Source organism: Gymnogyps californianus, chromosome 1 (genome assembly GCF_018139145.2).
Source record: "Gymnogyps californianus isolate 813 chromosome 1, ASM1813914v2, whole genome shotgun sequence".
Classification (NCBI taxonomy): domain Eukaryota; kingdom Metazoa; phylum Chordata; class Aves; order Accipitriformes; family Cathartidae; genus Gymnogyps; species Gymnogyps californianus.
The window spans coordinates 44,470,868-44,496,103 of NC_059471.1; the positions used below are offsets into that span (position 1 = coordinate 44,470,868).

The 25,236-nt window shown below is 36.8% G+C and overlaps 1 protein-coding gene across 1 annotated transcript; it reads right to left on the bottom strand.

Moving 5' to 3' along the window:
* Positions 1 to 2,226: 2,226 nt before the first annotated feature.
* DIS3 (DIS3 homolog, exosome endoribonuclease and 3'-5' exoribonuclease) lies at positions 2,227 to 24,913 on the bottom strand. Its single transcript, XM_050914247.1, has 21 exons — positions 24,680 to 24,913; positions 22,373 to 22,530; positions 21,357 to 21,550; positions 21,167 to 21,240; positions 19,831 to 19,998; positions 18,726 to 18,890; positions 17,689 to 17,802; positions 17,465 to 17,602; positions 16,226 to 16,372; positions 14,862 to 14,978; positions 13,924 to 14,025; positions 13,188 to 13,252; positions 13,008 to 13,092; positions 12,250 to 12,377; positions 11,675 to 11,761; positions 10,480 to 10,636; positions 8,614 to 8,828; positions 7,324 to 7,492; positions 6,721 to 6,879; positions 6,174 to 6,296; positions 2,227 to 2,550 (listed from the first exon to the last, which is right to left on the bottom strand). Exons 1-21 carry the CDS (start codon positions 24,911 to 24,913, stop codon positions 2,473 to 2,475), a joined length of 2,877 nt encoding a protein of 958 aa, XP_050770204.1. The 3' UTR covers positions 2,227 to 2,472.
* Between the last annotated feature and the right edge of the window lie 323 nt (positions 24,914 to 25,236).

A 25,236-nucleotide genomic window follows, 5' to 3' on the forward strand; every position in this document is an offset into this window, starting at 1 on the left:
GAGAATGAACTTAGATTTCTGGAAAATGAATTTATTGAATAGGGCCTTCAAAATGTTCTTAGCTTTAGCTTGTAAGGTTTGTAGCTCAAAAGCAAGACACAACTTGTCTGACATTTAAAAGCTATTTACGACCTTGTGTCTTTTCTGTTTCTCATGATAATTCTCTTTAACAATAATCAATTGAAAGGGTGAATTCCAGATTTCTGTACTGTACAAAGGATTTATTTTTGCAAGTGTGATTACTAAAAATGGTAGTAATGTGAATGTAAAGGGGAAGAGGAGAAGCAGGATGGTCCAAATTATGATCCGTTTCTAAACTGTCTGGCATGATATGTATAGTTAAGATTTGGTTTTATTTTTTTAATTATAATTTTTGATTCTTTATAACGATATGTTTAATGATCAGAGTCTGTCGAAGTATTCACAAATAAAAAAAAAATCACCAAAATATTTAATTGCACCCTGTGTAAGTATTTTCTTAAAGCTAAGGGAAAAGTAACAGCACAAATGGGTGAATGTGAGAAGTAATTAAGGATTCCCCCAAATAAATGGCCTGTATTTTCTGTCACTTTCATAGTCTTCTACTAGATGGGAATTATTTATTTTATGAAAACGTGCATATTTTTTATTATGTTTGTGTAATTGTTTTGTAGAAGAAACCTACTGTGCAAATTATCATGGAAATCATTTGACCATTCTGTTTCTCTAGTTGTACTTAATGCATTGCTTGGCACACGTTGCACAAAACGGTCATTGTTTACATTAAATTAATTTCAGTAGTTTTAACGAGAGTCCTTTAACATGTATAATTGTAAACTGAGTAGTGAAACAGAATAAAGACATTTCTTTCATACCTAGATTGTATTTTTTTTTTTTTTTTTTTTTTGCTACCATTTGCAGCATCCTTCATTTGAGTGCTGCCTGTAACACACGTATGTGTATATTGAGCGGGGGGCTTGGGGAACAGAGGAAGGAGACCAGGCAAGGAGCTTGGCAAGCTTTTGCTCTCATACATACAGTTAAAAAATGGGTTCAGTTACTATAATATATGGTGCTGAATTACAAGTGCGGTACCAATTACAGATCCAGTGCTCTGCACATCTTTCTTGAAACTAAATTTTACTTTTAAAGTTTCTGAAGCCTTTTAGATAGTGGTGACAGGATTCAAACGTCTCATTCATGGGGTGTGGGTTTTTCTATTGCAATCAGTTAAACATGTTCATTATCTCCTTTTGATGCCTTTTACAAATACCGATTTTTATAATTCTGATCCAATCCTTTACAATGACAGCATACAGGGAGCTGAGTAAATATGGCCAAGTGACAACCATGTACTGATCAACTGTGACCCACTGATTCCCCAAGGAAACCATGGAGGAGCAACTGACTAGTATAGAAGTTCGTGAGCTGTAACTCTTTGAAGATCACTTGAGGAACAGTTTCCTGGCTTTGAGAGCTAGGAATTGGCATCAGCAGAACCGGTCTGTGGGTGCTGAAGCTAGAATGAAAACTACTATAATCCCAGGCACTCTGGAGGACAGTTTTACTGAAATGAACTTGCAGAATTCAATAGCAACCACCTCGAAAGGCCCTGTGGTGGGAGTTCAGCACTGAGTCTAGGAGCACACTTAAAATTACTTCAGTCCTCAGCACATAAAACGTGTTTTATGACTACATAGCCAGGTGATGTAGTGAGACTGTAACAATGCAGTTCAGGGCACAAAATGTTTGGGGTTTTTTTGAGAATTCTAACTAATAATTCTAACTCGCCAGCATCTTGGCAATACAAGCTTGAATGATCACCACAAAACCTGTCGTTACTTGCAGATTTTTGTGTAACACAAATATAACTGATGGTTTCCGTCCTTTTTTAAAGGCAATTCAGCAGAGGCTAAGCAATGACTTTAAATTGCCTTAAGGTCTAGGACAAAGACTAATGCACATTTATGGTATGGTTTCTCTCTCCATCTGCATATCATGTGCATATATACACACACAGCTAATCTGGTGTGAGAGAACTTTCCCAGAAGGAAGTGCAAGTCTGCTGAATTTATCTTTCAAGAGTAAATTCTGTTAGCACTTAAGACAAGTAACTAGCACAATTACTTCTTGCAGTTCTGAGGTGCTAAAGAGAATGCACTGAAGACTGAAGAGACTGACTTTTGTCATGCTCTTGAATGGCCTTAAGGCTGTTAAAAAAAAACCCCAAAAAACGACAACTATTCCTTCACTTTGCAAAAGCATTTATTTTCAACCACAAGACAAAACTGTAGACATACTTGGTTTTAAAACTATTGTTCTCCTGCATACATATATTCCTTAAAAGTTTTTTTAAAAAAAGCCAGTTTTACAAATTATTAAAATGTGTATTTAAAAGTAAACAAGATCTGCTTCTAGCATTTTACCCATAGGGAAAAAAATATGTAAATACAAATAATTCATGTGTGACTTCCTATGAACTTTTATATCCAGCTATTTTTGTAGCTTCTTTTTCTTTTTCTCCGGTTCATTCTCTGGAGACAGACTTGCAGGCACATCATTTCCTAGGATCTACAGAAAGAAACGAATTAGAAGTCGGAACATGTTTAACTCAATTCTAGCTTATACTATCCTGATAAAACTTTGAGTTTACTTCTACAGACCTTTTACAAACACTGTACTAACATCAGAAAGTTCTGTTAGTAGTCATCTAAAAGAGGGTCTACCATCATATAACAATCACAGCTAGAACGCTCAACTGAAGTAAAAGCTGGAAAAAGCTAAGGGAAATAGCTTTGCTTTTAAAACAATCACCACTGCAGTGTTTTCTGAAGTGCTGCTCCCATCAAGCAGAGGCCCTGTCAGGCTCAGGACACGGCATAGCAAAATGGCATTTAGCTTTGGCAGAAACTGGAAAAACTTTTGACATAAATGGAAAATAGACTTTTTCTAACGCAAGGAACAACAAGGATAGAGAAAAGCCTGTATGCTTAGACAGAATGACTTGTCCTCAAGGAAAGAGGTCATCAAGAAGCATGCTATGCTTTCTTTGAGAATATGGACATGAGTGGCATTCAAGAGGAGTGAGGCAGGCTATGATGAAATACAGTTCATTTAAGTAGGTTCATAAAACGATTGGACCAAGACCAGACACATGTATACTCCTCTACACTTGAGTCTATGGGCATACTGTAATGTCTGATTAGAGAAGGTAACAGGCACTTCAGAAGCTTGATGCAAGGAAGCCGATCACTAGGACTTTAATACCAGGTTATAAATGACGTGAAAGCCACAACAGCATATACCAGTAGAAGAGTCATTTAATTGTGTTAGAGTAACACAGGCATCTATAGTGGAATTAAACCCACTGCCGTAAGCTGAAGGCTGTGTTTTTGGTCAGCTACTTAAGGATGGCAACGATTATGACATGCTAAGGAGTATCAGAGAGGCTGCAAGAACAGATAACATGGTAACAATAAGTTACCTTCAATGAGTAAGTGTCACAAGAAGTCTAGGTTTCTAGGTGCCATAAAGGCCTGTTTCTTGGAGCAACTAGTCAGAGAACCCATAAAAATGGAGAACCAACTCTTGCCTGGGGACCTGCTTAAGAGGTTACCCACAGAACCATCCCTGTAATACTGATTTCAGTGTACTTACTCAAAATGCATCACCACGGTAGAAGGAAAAAACCCTCAACCCTTAAAATGCATTACATGAGCAATAATAAGGAATTTAGTGAAGATTTTATTAAAGGGGGTTGCAAAAAGGTAAAATGCTTTCAGGGGTGAGATGGAATTTAAAATGAGACTTGGAATAAGAATATGCCATTTATCAACAGAAATTCAAGAGAACAGTTAAAAAAAGTCAGTAGAGTGATAAGTATTACAAGTCAACAGACATCCTTTAAGAAGTGAAAATCTTGTCCAAATGAAGAAGAAATAAGTGCAAAATTAAGTTAAAATAAACAGGCAAGCCCAGAAGACTGAGGAACACTAATAAAAATTCTCCAGATAAATGAGATGCAGGGAATTCTTCCTTGCTCCTCCATCAATGGATAACTTGATGATAATAAAAGCTAAAGCAGGCATAAACAACAGGTCATCAAAGTGTCTTTGAAGCACTCAAGAAAATTAAGACCAACATCAAGAAAACACTTACAAATGACCATCATCAAAAAAAAAAAAAAAAAAAAAGAACAAACTGGGTAAGAGGAATACTAACAGTGCCAGGACTAGACATGGTCCATCGAAGAGTTCTAAAAGCAAGTCAGCTAGCAACTGTTGGTGTGTATAAACTCATTGCTTCAAACTGGTCTTGGAACTAGAAGGAGTAAAAGTTGATGCAAAGTGTTCCCACGTAACACCATACAACACAGAAAACCCTGCATGTATCTCTGTGTGTATGTGATCCTGTATGGATCTATGGTGTGCTCACATTCAGAATCATGCATGTGCTTCTGTTCCTCCCAGCCCAAAAAAATCATATAACGGAACTACAAAAACATAAAGGTGATGAGGAAGATCAAAGATATGAAATAGTTTCCAGAAAAGCAGGAGCTAACATAGTGGATAATAGAAGTATCTAGAATTGAGTGGCATGGGAATGGTAAATAGGAATAAAAGACTATTTTTCATAGTGTAGGAAATACAGTATGTCATCAAGTAACAGTATTAGGCATCACACTTGAAACAAATGAAAGGTTAAGGTACTTTTGCATACATGGTGAGCTGTGGAACTCACTGTTACAAGACACTGTGGGAGTCAGAAGTGTAAGCTGGGAAAAGAAGTGATTAAACAAATTCACAGAACAAGACTCTATCTACTGAACACAAAGAAAGATGTGTATCTCTGGGCGAGACAGTATTTGAGTTCTAAATTGCTGGAAGCTTTGAATGGACACAAAGGGAATGATCACTGTATGTGCATCTTACTCCTATACTCATTCCTTACCAGGAAGGAGGACTAGTAACTGATGTTTAGGATGATGAAGTATTTTGGATTAATCAGTACGGCCATTCCTGTATCAACAGATAAGCTAAAATGGTAGTATTTGCTTTGTTGTAGAGCAAGGACCTTCACAGAAATTAGTACAAGAAGTAGAAGGGAAGGGGGGGGTGTGTGTGGAAATAATCAGCTTGCATTAGCCTTACTTTGTGTCGATTTTCAACAAACAAAGTGCGTCCCTCAGGGACTGGAGTCGTTGCAACACGAGTGTTCCTGAGTTATGCCCACTACAGCAGCTCTGACAAACACTAGTTCGTGAGCACAAGCAGTAGGCAGCTCAGCATGTGAATGCACAGCAGGACGCAAGGTTTCTTTCTACTACAAATTTCATTATCTACTCCTACTTTCTGAAATCATGAGGATTGCCTTCAACTCAAGCTAATACAAAAGCTCAAAGATCAGACTATTACATGTGTTTGGAAACAGATGATTTCTCAGAAAAAAGACATAATAATGTTTGACTGTATAAACAACAAGGGCCTCTTGCTTATTTTGAGTTTTCTTTTTCCTCCACAATTACAGATACTCAATTACTGCAACCATCTGTTTACCAAAAAAGTCAGATGTAACAATGAAAGTATACAATCTTGTAATGGCACGCAAAATACTCAGCAGGCCTGAGGTGCGAGACCAGGTGAAAACCCCAGTGCCCCAGATGCACTAAGAAGCTAGAATTGAACAGTCTGAAGACCAGAGACACAGTTATTAGGACATTACGGTTCTTACATTATCAAGAGAGAATTTTTATATTGTGGAAGTTGTAAGAAAGGACTGCCATTTACAGCCAGCAATTATACAGAGTTTCCTTCTGAGCCACCCATCACAGTTACACCATAATTTACTGGAGCAAAAAAAAGATCCTACTGAGTTTTGGCAGATTTTCAAAAGGGAGACTTGATTACAGAACCATGAAATTCAAAAGATATTACTTCAGCAAATCATGATCTTTCCCATCAGTGGAAATATCCCTGATGGGCCCAGAAGGGAAATTTAATTTAGAGCCCTTTATTCTTTTCAACAGCCAGTGAAAGCAGAGCTGTGTTTTATTGAGAGCAGATATGAAGCAATCGCTACAATCTGCTGCTAAATGATTTTCTTCTTCTGGGTTAAATTTCAATTTTACCGTATGCTGATTTTTAACATTACTGAAGCATAATATGATTCTATGAATCACAAATCTTGTGCCTTACCTTTGGTTCTACCAACACCATCCGAATTTTCTGATGCTGGATGTTGGAAGCATCTAACATGATGTTCACTTTAACTTTATCAAATACATGTAATGTTGTGTCTTCCACAGTAAGTGACGGTACCTGAAAGTTCAAATTTTGTATAAATAGTGCTTACAATGTCTTATGTTTTTATACAAACAAATATTTTTGTAGAAAATTATTAATGTTACATGTCAATAAAAATGAACACAAATTACTGTCCTGAATGTTCAGTGTCATAATACGTGGTATATACATTTTTGCAGTATTTACTCGATATAATTAGTGCAGTATACTAGATATAATCAGATATCAGTAGTATCTATTACAGAAACCAATTCCTGTCAGAACCTGTTTATTTAGACTTATAAAGACCATAGTGGCACTACTACTACAGATTAATAAACTTGCATTTAGAAAAGCCTCTCTTGCCCTTCTAAATCCAACTAGAATAGATTTTAGTCATTCTGCTCACTTACCAAACCAAAAAATAAAACTATTTAAGAACAAACCTTATAAAACATACCTCATTGTTGTAATTCAGTCTTGGTGTTGCTTTACCTTTTTCTTCAAAGAAGACTGTGCCTTCTAACCCATACTTGGGAATCAGAACCACAACTGCGTTTTTTCTTACAAATAATATATATGCATCTTCATTCACTACTCCTTTGCTTTTGAAGAACAGCTGTAACAAAAGTAAAATACATGAATAAGGAAAAAAAAGCACTAGAACATTCTCTTTTGGATTACAAATATACTGGCTTAAAAAAATAAAAACATTCAAATTTATACTATTCAAATCTATACTTTGTGATAAATACACACCATATATTGAAAGCAGATTAAAAAAATCCCATAAACTGTTTATAACATTACTGTAGTATTAAGCATTCATCATATTTATAAAAAACACAAAGTAAAAAGAATCCTCAAGATGCCATTATTCTAAATTTTTCAGAACCAGCAATGCAATGTTGAAGCTTTTCCTCAAAGAAGCAGCCCTCATTCTTAATCATTCCTGCAGCCTTGCTTGGTTTTGCTCTACAAAGCACAACTCAATGTTCCCTCCCTTCCTTTAAAATCAACATGAATTGTCCAAAGTTAATCCTCACATGTCAGAACTACTTACCTGTGTATGGAATGTGACAGATGCTCTTTGTGCGTACTGAGCCATTTTATGTCGGTAATTGAGATTTTTACACATATCTGCTAGTTTATGTTTATCTGTAAGTTCTGGGTAAGTACTGTCTGCTCCTATGGCCACTGCCAAAAGTCGATGTACTATAATGTCAGCATACCTGCAAAGATGAGATTAAATGATCAATGACATATCAAAACATACTTTAAAAAAAAAAAAAATTCTGAATACACTTTTTTTATAAATCTTATAGATAAAAAAGTTTTTGTAATAATGATGGTCTGCTGATAACTCCCCGTATTAGTTCAAGATCACTCTCTTTGCTGACCAAAGATACACTCTGCAGAGCCAGAATGAACTGTACTGTTTTCTAAGAGAAATTCTTTACTGTATTCTACCAATAGAGCCTGTATTATTGAACGTTTACAAAGAAGAAACAAAGTTTTATTTTTGGACTAAAGAATGATGTTTCACCATGGCAGCTTAAGCCGCTCCCTCTTCCCTTTCCCATGAACTAGACAAATTTAGTGTAGAATGGTATTTCAATGCCATTGATCTGCAAAGCATAATCACACTGGAACTTCTTGGTACATAACTTCTATTACAACTTCAGCCAGGAACTTTCTAATACATCAGTTAGCAACTAAAATTTACTATTAGGACTCCGAGAAGCTCCACAAATTATGCACACAAATGCACAGGTATTTTAATTCACCTGTAAGAGATTTCACTTGAAATGTTTCTAAGGAGCAAAATACGATGACAATTATTTTCCCCAAAAATTAGATACTTCTTGGTTAAAAGAAAAAAACACCCTCATTTTCCAAGATGTACGATTTCATTACAATGCAACAACTACAGTAGCAAGTTTCAAATTAGCAATGTTTTTATATGTAAAATACAGTCTCCTCAAAATTTAAACACAGCTCCACCTGAAAAATGACTGACCAAACTCTGCCTCAGTCTCTGGTTAACTTATATAATGCTAAATGATCCTGAAGTGCATTTCTATGCCAGAGATATGCATTAGGGATGTATTTCTCTTATTTTTATGAGCCTTTTTAAAAAATTTTATTAGACCTTAGGAGTCATAGACAGTGAACCTAGAAGCTTACATGAAGATGGATCACCATGTAAAGCTACTGCTGTCTCAATTGAAATCTAAAGCTGAACAGAAATAGTATTTTGTTTTACATGGACACCACCACAATTTAAAATAGAATTTCTTCACAAATAAATCACTTCTTTTTGTTCTCTGAAACTTTCATAAAATAAAAGTACCTTCTAATGGGTGAGGTAAAGTGGGTATAAATAGGTGAGGCTAAACCATAGTGATGAAAATCATTATCCATTCCAGAGCAGAAATAAACAGCTTGCATCATGCAGCGAGTGGTCAAAATTCGCAACAGTGTATTCAGATAGGGGAACTCAGGAGATTCAGCTTTGTCTAATGATTCAGCTAAAGCCTTTGCTGAATCTGTCTTAATTTCCAAATTCTGGAAGGAGGGGAAAAAAAAATTAAAAAAGGTCAGGTATTATTAGCAAATATTAACAGAATATAAGCAGAAATGTAACGGCTACATCCATGCTGATCTTAGCAACTCGCACAGGTATCACACCTAATAACCTAATGGAATGCCACTATTACAAAAAAAAAAAAAAAAAAAAAATCCACGCATGCACAGATCCCTCCCTCATTATTCCTAGTGCTCTATGCAAACAATGAAAAGCTAAGTCAGTAGCCTAGGAATTCAGAAAAGTCATCCATTCAGAACTAAGAAACACTTTATGCTAATATTAACAAGTTTTTTATTTCCTTTCATTTGATTTTTCCATCCCTTTATTGAATAAATCAGAAAGGATATTAAAAAAAAAAAAAAAGGAAAAAGTATTTATGCCACACAAAGATTCTAATCCAAGCACAATGTAAGCAGTAATCAACCTTCTTGTATTTTCTCCACAAAATTATTAAAACTTATACTTGGAAAAGTGATTTGTAAAACTAGTACTGTATGACATGAAGTTTGTTCCCTGTTTGCCAGCGTTCCCTGATAAAAAAATCAGGTAGCGTGAAAATAAATAATGCATTTTTAATTTCCAGTCACACAAAGTTGCATCACAAGATCAGTTGAATTTTCTTTCCTTTATGTACATGTACACCACTGACAACAAAGTATGATCTAGAGATCAAACTATGTCTGTATTATGGTAAAATAATTGCATATGTACTAAAAAAGTGTAACAAAAATATAGCATATTAATACTTAATTGTGATGGTTCTGTCAGAGTAGTGAAAAGTCACTTTGGTTTATTAAAAGAACTTTTGTCTATGCACAGGAATTTAGCTTTCCAAATAAAACGGTACTTTAAAAATAATTTTCAGAGTACAAATGAAATCATTATCATTATTCCAGTTTTATAGCAGGCGAAAATGAAACGGGCTGGGTTTGGGCTCATCTATTAATCTTACACTGATAGAATTCAGGAGTTTCTCTCTTGCCTCTAGAAAAAAAAAGGCGGGGGGGAAGCACTGAAGGGAAAGGAAATATGAATGCACATCACAACGTCTAGAAAGTTAACTTTAAAAGTGTAGCTCGAATGGGGCCCACAATCTTTGAATAAAAGGTCCTGAAACTGGAAAAACCATTTTTCAGTTCAGACTTGTTAATTAAATCAGACTTGTTTCAAGCTAAATTAACCTCTAGCTGATCTAAGGAAAGGATGGAAACTATAAACACATATGAACATGCTTTCTTACTTCCTGACTTTGAGAGAGACATGTTATTTGATGCGACTGACCAATTTTTAAATACATCAATAAGGTATATGATCCGAAGCCAAAAACTGACTTAAAAATCACAGGTGGCTTGGAAAGGAGAAACATTCACAGCGCCCAAGAGTTACAATACAAAAGACTTAAAGAGTGATTTGCTTTCTTTACCTACGAAAGGGTTTTTAAAAAGCACAAGATTCTTCCTTTCATCTAGAGGTACAGATATCTTGCTGCAGGTACCAGCAATTTCAAAGTGTAGCTGATACACTGTCAAAATACTGCTTTCCAACCCTTATTCTTGGGTAAGTGGCCAACCAGAGAGAAAACACAACTTTTTATAATTAATTCACTTAATTAGCATGGTAAAAACTTGCCTTGGACTTTGCTGCCTTCACAAGGATGTCATAATTTGATGGGGGAGGTGCAGGATGCTTCCTGAGTAAGGCAAACTCTGGGAACTCATTGTAAATTTTTTGTGCTACAGAGACATTGGCAAGCAACATGAACTCTTCAACCATGGAGTTTGTTTCTCTATCAACATCAAATAAAATTGTTAGAAAAGCATTACATTATATATTTGGTTTGAGTGCCTAATGAGAAACATTCCACCATCCTAACAATATTATATAACAGTAACTAGTGGTTTTGAATATTTATACAATTAGGCAAACGTTTTAAAGACTAAAAACGTAACAATTATTTACTAAGTTTCAAATACTGAGTCAGACAAATATTCTAAATAACAAAAATAAAATATTCTAAAATAACAAATTAAAGAAAAATGCTCTTTAAAATGTCCACAAAGACCCACAGATAAGCCTCTTGATTTCTTCCTGAGTACTGTTCAAATATCATGCACACGAACTTTGAAAGCACCATGTTGCACACCATAACGTCGTGACAGTATGCATAACTAAGTGTAGATTTTAGCACAGAAACTAAGTAGTAGTATGAGAGAAAGCAAGTATCCAGCTTCAGAAATTGAATTGGTAGCTCCATTTCTAGAACTCCTCAGTAAGATTGTATCACTCTGTACATATGCAATAACTGCTCTGTTGTTCTTAAGGTTTCAGTAATCCATAACTCCAAGTTCTACTTTCTCTCCTTCGTTAGTACCAGTAGGAGAGCATCACAGAGAAGCCAGTGGGATGTAGAGAGTTTGGACCTTAGTGCTCCATTACATCAGTAGTAAAGACTTAAGTTCATATATGAAGCATACAGTTCAAATCTTGCTTCATAAATAGTGCAGTAAAATACAGAGGAATTCTCTTCTCTAGGATCAGCTTGCCCAGAGAAGCTGCAGATGCCCCATCATTAGAAGTGTTCAAGTTGGATGAGACTTTGAGGAACTTGATCTAGTGAAAGATGTCCCTGCCCACGGCAGGGGGCTTTGGACTAGGTGATCTTTAAAGGTCCCTTCCAACCCAAATCATTCTATAATTCTATGATTGTCCTGCATCTAAGACAAATAGGAACTTTGTACACTATTAAGTAAATGTTACTACTTAAACATGCCTTTAATTCCATCCCTGCCCCGAATTAAGTACTTGAGGAAAAGAAAAGGCATACTTGAGCTCCTTAGTCTGCAGATCAATAGGATCATGAGTTTCACTGTCCATGTGGAAACGAACTTCTGGTGAGGAAAGTGTCAAGGCTCTGGAAGACAGTAAGTGGTATTAACGAACTACAGTAAAGCAGACACAGCAGTTGAGTTGCAACCCTGTACACAACATCTGGGTCTATCATGAAACTATAATTTAAAACTAGTAGAAATTTAAAAAGTTAGAAGAAATTAAAAATAAAATTGTGACATTAATGTTCAAATTAGCAGAAATTATGATGCTGACACACATCAACAGTAGCTCCTAAAATTTCAAATGCTACTCCTCTGGTTGTGTTGTTATAATGACCGTAAGAAATCCGTATTGATTGATCTTGTGAAGGAAAAGTTAACATCCCAAGTTTGTATTTTTGGGGAAATAAAGATAGGCATTTTTATGCAAATTGAAATGGCAAAATACTTCTCTTTCAAAAGATTTTCACTAGAAAAATGGACACAGAGGACCATTATACAGTTTGACAGCAAAAGATAGTCAGAAAAAAAACAGAGAAAAAAAAAGTAACAGGGACATTGCATGGTTTACCCATTATCAATTCTTTTCTTCTTCAGAATTTTTGCTAATTTGTTTAGTCCACGTAGGCTGGTAGTAATATCATCATTCATAGCTGCTGAATCAATTCTCATCTGTGCTTCGGCATATGTAAGAGAAGCCTTGAAAAGGTTTTAAAAAAAAAAAAAAAAATAGAGACATCATGATACATAATTGAATACTGAAAAGAAAAACATAGTTCTGACTTACAGGAACTGCAGTTTGCTGTCGAAGTTGGTTCACAATAATGCAAAGCTTTACATTCAACACCTAAATGCATGTCATTCTCAAAGAATAATGGACAAAACAGGACAGATCTATGCAAGATACTAAGAAATACCAGGCATTTACAGTGGGTTTTTTTATGCCGATCACAGATGTATTTTATACATTAGAGGTCTAATTTTTGGAAATATATTAAATACCTATAGAGTCCACTGAATTTAACTGAAAATTATGACTAGCTGGTATATACCATGTCCAATATATATATCAATACATTTATACTTTTAAAATGAAATACCATAACAAAGTAACCACACAAAAAATATTGCAGCCTTAAAGGTTTAAAATAACAGGGCAGAATCAAACATTCTCTTTATTTTTAGGATTTAAGCACCATTTTCTAATTCTAAGAAAATATAAATCAGTAAACAGAAAGAAGAAAATTTTATTATCAAGTCTGTTGATCACTTTTTATAAAAAGGTCTCCAGCTTTTTTTCAGAAGTATAATAATATTTATGTGACTAACCTTGGAATTAATAATACTTTTCGTAAATCTGGTTTTTAGAATTTCAGCCTTATGGTTCATCTCCCATATACATGAAAATGCAAGCCTATAAGAAGGAGAAGGGGGGGAAATTTGTTAAAATCCATATATAAACATCTGGAGTTTCTTGTCAGGATCAAAGTATGGACCATATACATATACCTGTCCACATTAGATCTCAGGGAGCATAAATTGGAACTAAGTAACTCTGGAACCATATCAATCCTCTGCAAAGTAAAGAATAAAAATTATGACTAGCTGTAAGTACATATTTTAATTTCCTAATTCTTAATATACTAAAAGCTTGGAAAGAATAATTATTTTTTTGCTACGAAAGCTCAGATTTCTGAAAGAAAAGTAAGCTACTTTAGAGGAAATTCCTTCCAAGATCCATTTTAATTATCAGGTTTTTAGTAACAGTTATTTCTGAAAAGACATTGTGGTCTGTGAGAAGGAAGTTAAAATAAACAGGGCTAAGTGTACAGTTGTAATGAATACAAATCATGGGAAATAACAGATATTTAGCTATCACAAGAAAGAACAATGGAAAAGGCAAAACCAGGCCACTTCGGCAATTTCAGATTGATATTAAAACAGTAGTCCAGTTTCAGAACTACATGTTATGAATGCTTCAAACAGGAGTTGAAAGGGATATTCTACAGATAATGGATTTAAAAAGAAAAAAAAAGAAAAAAAAATATTTCTCCCTCTTGCTGTGCAGGCTGAATGACAGAAAGCACCTTCATTTTGATAGTCTGAGGCAAATTAAGTGCAGCCCAAAGGAGTCTACTTTTTTTTTTAAACTTAATGTCTCTACTCCCAAGAATTGAAAGAGGAAAGCGATGAAAAATCCAACCGCTTAATTGTACAAAAAACTTTTTATATAGAAAACAATTACTTTTTCACACAGATACACTGTTGTTCCTCTTTTTGCTGACTCCTCATCCAAAGCATTTCCTGGGCGAATAAAATGACTGACGTCTGCAATATGTACACCAACCTAAAAAACAAGCATCACATTACAAAAGAGAAATAGTTCTCAACATGAAAGAAACTTTCTCAAGTTTTTCTTTACAACCCAATTTACCCATTCCCAGTTCCCTTCAGCAGCTCCTATATTTAGTAATAGAAATAGTTAAAACCTATCATACTTCTATTAAAAAAAAAGAATAGTTGCAGCAATTACGCAAAATTAGGGCATGCGTACTTTTAGTGGAAAGTTATATTCATTACCAATGCAACTCTTCTTGCCTGGGGGCTCAAATAACCTCTTTCACTTTCTTCAAGGCTCACTGCAAATTTTTGTTTTTCTGTTTGCTAGACCTTCCATTTTGGTACACTCTGCTATTACAATTACAAATTAATTTATAACAAAGAAAACCTGACTAAATAAGACATAAGGGGGTAGAGAGCAGGTGTTAAGCCTGTAGTTTTTTAATGTCTTTTTTTTTTTTTTAAATAATCATTCCTTAGGCATTACAGAATTAGCTTCACTTTTTCTACCGATAGCTCCTTATCCTAGCCGTAGACACCCATCTTTATCCCTAGCTAAAGCAGTAAACAAATTCTATGATAATTTCCCATGCCAAATGAGCAGAAAGCAGGGTGAATTTAGAATACATTAAATTCCCACTTCTGACACTGATGTAATGCAAATCAAGTCCCTTTCCTTATTACCATCTCGCAGTTGTGTGAACACCATTAATTTCTTTTACAACAGATCTGGAGCTTTGCTCATGTCATTTACTATTACCACTACTGCACTGTTTGTAAAATAAAGGACGTAGTAAATAAATAAATAAATGGCTGGCTTGATTAAAAAAAGAGAAACAATACCTCTATATTTCCATTTTCTAGTTCTCTGCAATGTAATGCATCATCAATATCTGTACAGCCAGGAGGATCAACACTACAAACATACAGATGCCTCAAGTCCTCCCTGTATTTCATATCCTGAAATTAAAAAAAAAAAAAAAAAAAAAAAGTTGTTTTCAATAATATCTTCCATATGAAATAAAAATGATCATTTGAGAAAGGCACTTTGCATAAAATTTTCCAAAGCAACCACGTATTTTCAGAGTGCTTTTTTGTTTTGGTTTAGGACAAGATTTGCAGTAATATTTATTTATAAGATCAAAACAGATGTGCAGAAACTACAGTGACAGAAAAACTAAGACAGAAGATGATGAAGTACTCAAAATTTTTCTGTTTTACAGCAAACAGGAAGAGAAACAGAATAAAACAACAATCTTTTCATGATCTCAGAATTAGTAGGACCAGGAATCAAGATTTTTAAGTGAAATTTTGACTGATGTCCAGCTGAACAAATTGTTTAGGATATGACTGCTCTCAACTAACTTCAGCTTTCTAAGGCTTAGATGTCTAGACAGTTGAAAGGAACTGCACACTTTGGAAGTATCTACCTGTGTATGATGGCTACAAAAAGATCTCAGATAGCTATCTTAGACCAGACAACTGACTTTTAGACAGCTAATTCACACAAAGATCCCTCCTTCAGTTTCCACATTCAAAAGAAACAGGAGTAGGTAATAAATTATAATAAAAGTAGCCCACCTCAAAGAAATTACAATACACAAAACACACAAACAAAAACACATCATGCTCAAATTGTTCCCTGATGACATTTTGCCATACATTCTAAAGCAACCGTTTCCCATATTTATGCTACTGAGGAGAACCTGAAATTCACTAACAGCATTTAAAACGAGCAATTCTGCAAACACCAATTTATCTTTCTCTAGTTACTTTACTGGATTATAGCAAGATATATTAAAGTCTCCTCTCCTCAGATTATTTTAGCGATGACACAGGCTGCCACATTTTGTTACAAAGCTATTTAGCAAGATGAAAAACTCTTAGGGATGATCTTACAATTATTTGAATTGTAGTCTCTCTCCTTTGCAAAAAAACTTTGTTTATATTTTTATTTTTTAATGAAACCTGTAATATGTTTTTTATCTTAAAATGTCTATCCTTAACAAACATAGTTTTAGCCAAAACCCAAAAACTTGCAGAGGCCTTGTTTCCATAGGAAATCCGGCTTAAAGTCCACCCTAAGACAAAATGGTTTTGGACAGCATTTCTCCTCTATTTTTGGTGCACTGGGATATCCAAGAATGTCACAGTTTGATTTGAAGGAGAAAGCACAGTATTTATTACAATAATTTAAAAATTATTACCTGTTCTGTAATGCTCCATGGCATTTTTGGTAGGAAACTAAGGACACCCTGGGAAAAGGGCTGATGAGGGACATCATGTTCAAGCAGAAGAACTTCTGTCTCGGTCTCTTTATCTCCAGCACTTCCCAAGTTCTTTACAAAATGACCCTGAGGAACAATATACATACATACAAATATATATACACACACACATGCACATCAAGCAACATTGTTCGCTCAAAAATAAGTATTTGAGACCATTATCTCATAGGTTATTAGTATATTAAACTACACAGGAGGAGTAATCTTTCCTTCTTCAGTTAACTTTCTCATCTTTAAGAGAGAAATTTAATTTCAAACATTTAATTGATTCAGTAAGTCTGAACTTTGTACTTCCCCCTCTTTTCCTAGAATGGCACTAAATTCTCCACATTTAAGACTGCAAAAATTGTAAACGTGGCAATTCAGTTTTGCAGAAAAGAAAAAACATTGCTGTATAAGCAGCGAAACTAATAAGGTCTAGTTTCTCTATGGGTTTGTGTTGTGCCACACATCCCACTCCCTAATACATTAACTCTACTTCCTTCCTCACGTGTCTCATCCTCTGCAATAATGCTGTCTTTGTCTTAACACTCTTGCCATATATTCCAAGTTTCCTTCATTTCTCTAAACATTTGAGACAGCTGTGCTCTCATTCATGACAAGCTATGCGTTCCTACACAAGCCAATGAAAGCCTCCTCAAAACCTGATGTTCAACACAAATTGAAACCAGTGTCCTCAATTTGTCTTACATCCTCCTGTATATTACAAAGAACTTTTAAGAACTTAATTACCTGTAACTCTGCCCCACTGGCAATTTGACCAATGTGTTTAAAACTACTTGCCAGAATGGTGATCAGCGTGTGGATGAGCAAAGCCACAGTGAAAGGTTCACATTTCTAGGAATCCAGACTAAAAGAAGGCAGTCCCTAGTTAGTCTAAATAAAGCACCTAAGTTAGCACGCATGTTCACTGCGGAACCTAAGGAGCAAGCTTTTTTACGTATGATAACCCATACCTGTTTTTTGGGGGTAAGAGTAAACTAAATCATTTAGGGACTTCCTTAAATTGCACCATCAAAGAATGGCACTCAAAGAACTTAAAATTCACGTCAACACTTTTTGAAGTTACTCAGCATTGCAGATAATAATAAACATCTTACCTAATAAACACATAAAAATTGGATAGATAAAAGTTCAGAAGAAAACATTTAAACTTACATTGGGATACCTGGAATTCCTGGGCCAACCGTCAATAGCAACAATTATTCTTTGTCCTTCCAATGTATCTGCTTGTCTTGTTTCTATTCGAATGCGAGGAATTCTGCGATCAGCTGGTGTAAACAAATGGCGCCTTGCCTATTAACAGCCAGAAAAAGGAACAAATAATTTCTAATTAAAGAAAAAAAAACAAAATCTGCACTTTCAATAACTTATTTCCTTACCTCTTTGATCTGTGATTTGGAAAGCATGCCACAAAACGGTCGCCAGTTTCGTTTTATAATGCCCACTACTTTTCCTGTAGGTCTCAGCATGTCCTTGTTAACAGAAGTCTTCAGCTGGTAGAAAACACGGGTTAAAATCACAAAACTGTCTGAACTCATGGTAACATGTTTGATTACAGCATATATCTCAAACCTTGGAGGTAACTTATGTGTCACTATAATGCCATAAATTCTACTATGACTTCACAAACAGAACTATGTCTCCCTGTGCTTTGCATGACTTAATATTTTTAATATGTGATATGACTACTTTGTTGTGGTTTTTTTTTTAATGGACATCGTTTCAGAAAAACAATGAACAGCAGAAAAAGACTCTGCAGAAACGCTATCTTGTTCCACTGTCTCTGCTTAGTACACAACTATCTCCATTTTCTTTTCCAACCTATTATAATTTTTAGGAGTCCTTTTATGTTGCTTGAAAATTCTCCAGTAATTCTAAACACAATAATTAAAAAACATTCCCATGGAATTCAGTGGGAAGATCATGTTTTTAAAGAAATGCAAATATTTGTTGGACAGGGTAGACGTGTGTGCACTGCACACACATTAAGCGGAATTACTGCAAGAAGCTAAAGAATATTTTACAACTGGTTCCAAATGTATGCATTGCCTATAAAAGCTGACTGTCATAGTGATACAACACCTGCTCCTATTCTAGTAAATCCTAATCTGCACATCAGTATATAGCTTTGTATTATTACCTGACTACCACTCAGTAACTTTCAGATTTATGAAGTTTAACACAGTAATGTGGGAATTTCTGATTGGCATTAATTAAAAAGTATTCATTTTATACATAATCATGTATTTAATGCAACTGTAGGACTACAATTAAGTTTTATAATTTCCGCATTCACAATAGCTTTTAGGAGTCAGTATAAAAAGGATCTATAAATCTAAAGCCTAACATTGTCAGTGTATTGCAGATTTCATCTCTCTCTTAACACGAGTTAAGTAAAAAATTATTTATTTCATACAATGTTTTCTTTCTCCTGTTCATTTTCAATGTCATCTTCATTCTGGCCATCATCTTGCAAGACCACTGAGGACAGTGCCACCCATTCATCTTTTGCCAACAGCTCCACAGCTACAATATCTTCATGAACTGCTCGGTTTAAATGTTTCAGTCCCTGTATAATTATCTGGATTTTTTAGAAAACAAAATGAAAATGCAAATATTCATGATGATAGCAACAGAAGACCCAAATCAAAGCAGTGTAACAGAAAAGTATACATGTATAACAGGCTCCGCACTCTAAAGAACATTGTAAGGCATGTTGTGATGCATTTTTTTCCTCTGCCTAGGTTTCTTTCAGTACTGATGATATTACTTCACGATTCCAATTGCCTCTATAAAAATAATTTGTAGTCTTCTAAAAAATAAAAATAAAAATAAAAAAAAATATTCAGACAATCTTTCTATTTTTGCAGGCTAGGGGACTCCACATACTACTAGGAAATAGGAAAAAAAGAAACAGAGAGCCAGAGAAGCACCTCCAGCTGCCACCACAAATAGGGAGGAGGAGGCAACTGCTGCTGCTTGAAAACAGTGTCTGTACAACTGTACCAACAGAGAATCCAGCAGGCAGACAGCTGGGTTAACTGCTCGGAGGGGAACAGCCTATCTACTCATCACCAGGCATGAAAATAGCCGGGGAACTAAAGCAAGAGAGCCCCACAAGGGCTCACCACAGTTTTTCTGAAAATCCTCCTACAAACATGTTTCTCTGTCTTTCACCATACATTTCAAACTAATTTTAAAAAAAAAAGTGTTATATTTGAGTCAATTGAAAAACTATTAACAACTAATATTCAACCTTATTTTATCAAATACTTTATCAAAGCACCAAGTATAATTTTAAACACATTATTCTTTTCAAAAAGAGCATAGTCAACATTTCAGTAGTCTATATCCATATAAATAAACAAACAAAAACAAAGAAAAAACGTCAGAAAAACACAGAAGAGGAAAAATTACTATAATGCTCCATTTTAACATATGTCATCATAAAAGAATTACATTTTAAGTCATTACTGAGGCTACTTAAAGTTCACAGCATGAAGACAAAATGAAAAACTCACCTCTTTGTTTTCTTCAGCATCTCCGTGAACCCAAACAGTAGCTTCAAGATAATTATCTCTGCTCGCCCTGTAAGTTCCTTGGAGGTAAATACCAGATTTTATTCCTTGCTGCAATTTGCTAAGAGGAATATGTTCTGGGAAAATTATTCTTCCACTTTCTATTTCTTTCTTTTAAAAAAAAAGAAAAAAAAAAGGAAGGAAATTTTCAGACTGTTGTATTCATGATTATTCCAAAACCGAGCTCAGGAACATGACATTCAAACTAACAAACTCCAAAATCATAACTATGTGCAGGTATGAATGTGCACAACAATGAAAAACTACCACTAAGCAGTAATTTTTCTAATGAAGCATAAAAAGCATAAAGAACATAGAAACATGGCAATTCTAGGAACGCCTCCTTTTCTTCTTCTGTTTGCCTGCAGTTACTTAAAAGATACTGCACAAGTGACATATGCTTTTATGTTGATTTGGATATACTGACTAAACATATACTTAGTGAAGAAAATATTAGCATAGTACTGCATAGTAAAGAGTATGGCACACAGTGTAAGCATATACTGTAAATCTATATGAAACATTATGAAAATACATTACTGTGACTCAACTTTGGAGCAGTCAGACAATTAGTTAAAGCTGAATGAACCACAGCTAACTGCTGAAATGGTCAGCTGAGCCCTCCACTTTCTTCCCACTCTTGCATGTCCCACTCCATTCTGCTAGAACTAACTGATGAAATTAACCTTCCCATTTTTTGGTGGTGCTAGTTTTCACCTATATCAGTCTTATGTGAAAATACAAGTCTTGATTCTGATAAACACAAAGCACAAGGAAATAGAAGAGGATATAGCTCATCTTTGAGCTGCAGCCTGCACTTATGTCAACTTAACTGCCCACAAAAATCAGAGCTTTTGATAGAAAATGCTTTTGATCAATAATAAGTTAACACAAACTTTCAAATAATAGACACAAAACAAAGATCTAAATGGTTTGCAATACATACTTTTGTAGTTTTCATTTTGTTTCCATTATTTCTAACATTTATACATTTTCTTTAACCAACTGTTATTATTCTCATCTTCACATCATTTATCTAAAGCAACTGGCTTTTTACAAATAACTAGATACCTACTAATAGGCATATAAGCAGCAGTAAAAACAGCTGCAATATTTCCTTTTTTCTTTTCAGTTGTCAAAAAGTTATATGGCCAAAATGGTAATAAAGTCGAGTCGTCATATTCTAAACTGATGCTAACAACCTGACATACGGTGTCCAATAATATACTGCAAACCATTTGTGATTAATTTATTTTATAAAAAGAAAATAAAAACATACCCCTTCATCAGATACACAAGCAAGACGATCTACAAGATCAGGATTAGCTATCAAGCTCTTTATATACTCCTCACCTACAAAAGCATACACATAAATATTTATGCAAGAGATGTATGGGATTTAGGTATGAAGAGACTGCTGAGACTGTTTATCTGAGCAATAAATTAAACATACATGCCATTTCACTTACATGTATAAGCAGTTATCCCTTCCTCTAGAGCTTTCTCTTTATTAGTTCTGTCATTTGTTAAAAAGATAACTTGAATCTTCTCCTCATCCTCTATTTTCTTCAAGTGTTCATTGTACCATTTTACTGCTACCCGAATGGCTCTGTCATTGCGGTCATTAGAAGATTCTCCTTGCTCTTGCTTTATGTATGTTTCTCTAAATAAATTAAAAAAAAAAGGGGGGGGGACGGACAAAACAAATCCCAACATCTATCCATACTTCCAAAAATTTTTCAGACAAACAAGATCAAGACTGTGAGGCCAAAAGAATCATTGCTGTATCAATTTTTATATATGTGTAACACTCCATAGGCCACTGAAGGGTCAGGAGACAGAAGGGTAAAGAAAAATAGGAAGGAAGTGTTAATTTCTCACTGACAATTGAAGAGAAGTGTCAACCTTCTCACTGACAATTGAAGAGAAGTGTCAACCTTCTCACTGACAATTGAAGAGAAGTGTCAACCTTCTCACTGACAATTGAAGAGAACTGCATTCAAGATGCTAGAACTATGGATTCAAGTTTCCTAGAACTATGATACTGCAGTATTGGAAACTACTTGTGAGCACAAATAAAGGCAAATTAATTGCATCTTCATTTCTTAGAGCTTTCTGTCACTAACAGATTTTCAAATTCTGCTACAGGCTGAGCTGGCAATATTAATAAAGCATTGGAATATGTTTAAAAGGGACACTAAAATGGAAAAGCATTATTCCATTGCTCAAGTTAACAAACAGTCTTGTCTGTAAACTTTATTCAATATTCTAATCACCTTTTCATAATATATATATGCTTATACTAATTATAAACCAGAAAAGCTCCTGGAACATGCAACTATTTTCCAATAGGATTCCTTAGAAGTATACAGTTCTATGCACTCTAGTGTAACTTTTTTACCTAGTTCACATGTTCCAGTTCTGTTTCCCAGTTTCTTTTACTGGACATCAGTACAACTTTGTTATACCCTATTCCACACCTTACCTATGATGTTCATTGGTGAAAGAATAGAAATGTTTTTCAGGGTTTTGAATCACGTCCCTAATTCGCTTGTATACTGGTGCACTCCGATTCCTGACTTCCTGTAAGACTGTCTGTAGCACAATGACATTCTTGATAACAGGATCTTCAAGTATATCAATCTGAGGAACAAAATGGAAATTAATCAAAAATTGTTGTTTAATTCTATCCAAGAACAGGACCTGAAATATTTGTTTGGTTAATACATAAAAAGCTAACATGAATAATGAGTTGCACTACTTCTGCCTTCTTCTCTCACCATTGGGAAACTGAACAGTATACTAAGCTCCCTCCTCCTGCTTGTGGGCAAAAAGTTCAAATAGGATTCTCCAGCCTCTTCGTGACCTGAATTTTGCTGGACTGAAGGTAAGGACTTATTCTGACTTCCATCAAATTCAGCCCCAACGTATGCAGGACTCCAATCAAATTTAAGGCCAGGTGTACACTAGAATTTTGTTTACGTAAGAGAGGTTCTTGTAAACTATAATCTTTGTAAACAAAATACATCTATGCACAATCTGACAGTAATCCAACATAACTTAAAGGCTGTCTGGCATATGTCTTCGTGAGGAACGCAAACCATAAAATAGTACCTGACCACTGTTACACAGCTAACACGGACATGCCTGTGCATGTGTAGGCTTAAGTTCTCCAAAAACAATCCCACTGTTGCACTGCAATTTTAACTTCCACAGATTCAAATCAGCTGGAATTCTGTTAGCTGCTCTTCACCTTTTCAAAGACCAAATTTTTTTGCGGAAATTTGTTACAAATTTTCCAGCACTTTTCTTTGCCAACCCCTGACAGCCATTGTGTGCAAGAGAGAGAAATGTACACCAAAAAGTCATGCTCTCTGTCAGGAGAAAAAGATGTGAGCCTCATTTTCTAAGCTTGTGGCAAGGAACTGTGCAAAACCCATCTCCAAAATGAGACAGCAATAAGGTTCTAGAGGGCATGGCTAGAAGAATTAAAAGCAATGCCAGACCAAGCTTCTTTGCACCTGATGTTTAGATGACCTAAAAGATTTAGAGCCACGTTCACAGGGCAAGAAATCCAGTATTATTCTATGTACAAGCTGAATTACCAGGCCAAATCTTACTGTTGCAATCCTGTTCCAGTTGCTAGGTAAAACCTTCTCCTACTGTTACCAAGACTTCCTAATCCCCGCTGCTCCAGTTCATGGCAGCGTACCCTGGCACATTCTCAGAGTGCTCTGTACTATGTATATACAAACTTTGCCAACAAGACACCAAGAATTCCATGCGTAACAGGCTGAAAACATCCCTTGACTTGCTGTTTTCGGAAGAAAATCCTTACTTACAGCTTTTGGGATGGGTAACTGCTAAAACATGAGCGCGTTGTGCCCCTCTCCAGAGCAATCCATGTTAGGATTCATGAATTACTTCCAGTCTCCAATGTCTGCACGGGGCTATTCTACTTTCTACAGATGTATTCAAAAGCAATCAAAAAACCCAAGTCAAACATTGAGCTTGGGAATTCACTGCCTCCCGGCCTGGAATTCTACTGTGTGCACTGCCCAGACTCAAGCCTTTGCACAATTAGTGACGGGCTGCTGAGTAAAGTTCATCCCATGCTTCCAGAGTTGTACACAGGATGATTTTTGCAGCCTCTATTCATTACCTGAAATCAACATCACTGTATAAAGAACCTAAGCCTACAACAGTCTCTGAAAAACAGAACAGGTATTCAGGAAAATTCAGGTTGACAGGAAAATTCAGTGACCACCCGACGATCCCGATTGCTGCTTCAGAGTCTATTCACTCACCTTGCCTGACTTTCCATACCCATATCAGACCACAACAAACAAAAAAAAATGCTGTTCTTTATTGCTACCGTCGAGGCAGCAAAAACATAAAACCGGAATACAGCCTAAAACCAGACTAGACTCGGTGATGCTGAAGGCCTCCTCAGTAGCTGGTAGGGAAAGGAAAGACTACCCGTTCAGGGATCAAGCACACACAAGTAACAACGGCAAGACCCAAGCCCGACAGCGCACTGCTAAAAGCGCCTCTCCAGGAACGACGCCTGAACCCCACCCCGAAGGGGCGCGGGGTGATTCACACCCACACAGATTTAACCCAGGCCGGAGCAGGGCTTAAGGCTCCGCAGGCAGCACGGCCGGGCCCAGAGGGAGGCGGGCGGCGGGCCCTCCCCGGCGCCCGGGCCTGTGGCTCCGCTGAGGCAGCCACCGCCCGCCCCCCCCCGCGCCGCCGCCTGCCCCTCCCGGCGCCGTCGCCGGCAGCCGCTCACCTGGTGAAGGAGGAGGTTGGTGTCGGGCAGGAGGTAGTGCGGCCCGGGGCAGAGGCTGCTGGCGGCGCCGCTGGGCTGCGCCTCGAGGCCGAGGCCGGGCCCGGCGGGGCGGGGGGGGCAGAGGCGGCAGGCGGCGGCGCCGCAGGGGATGTCGTCGCGCAAGTAGTGCTCGCGCACCACCTTCACCACGGCGCCCGCCCGCGTGCGCTTGAGGAACGTCCGCGAGGTCAGCATGGCGCGCCCGCGCGGCGGCAGCCCGGCCGCTCGCCCCACCGCCTCCCCGGCGCTGCACCGCGGAAGGGGGCGTGGGAAGGCTCCTTCTCCCGTCGTGCCGCGCGGCAGAGCGCGGGAAGGGGCGCGCGGCGGCACCCTGGTCGCCGTGGCGATGGCGTCGCGCAGCCCCGCCTCCGCCACCCTGAGGGAAGGCGGAAGGGCGCGCATGCGCCACCGGGCCCGCGGCCGCCGTCCGAGGTAAGGGCTTGGCGGGGCGCGGGGGCTGGGGCCGCGGGACTTGGTGCTGCGCCGGCTCCTCCTCGCCTCGGCGTGCGCGGGGGTCG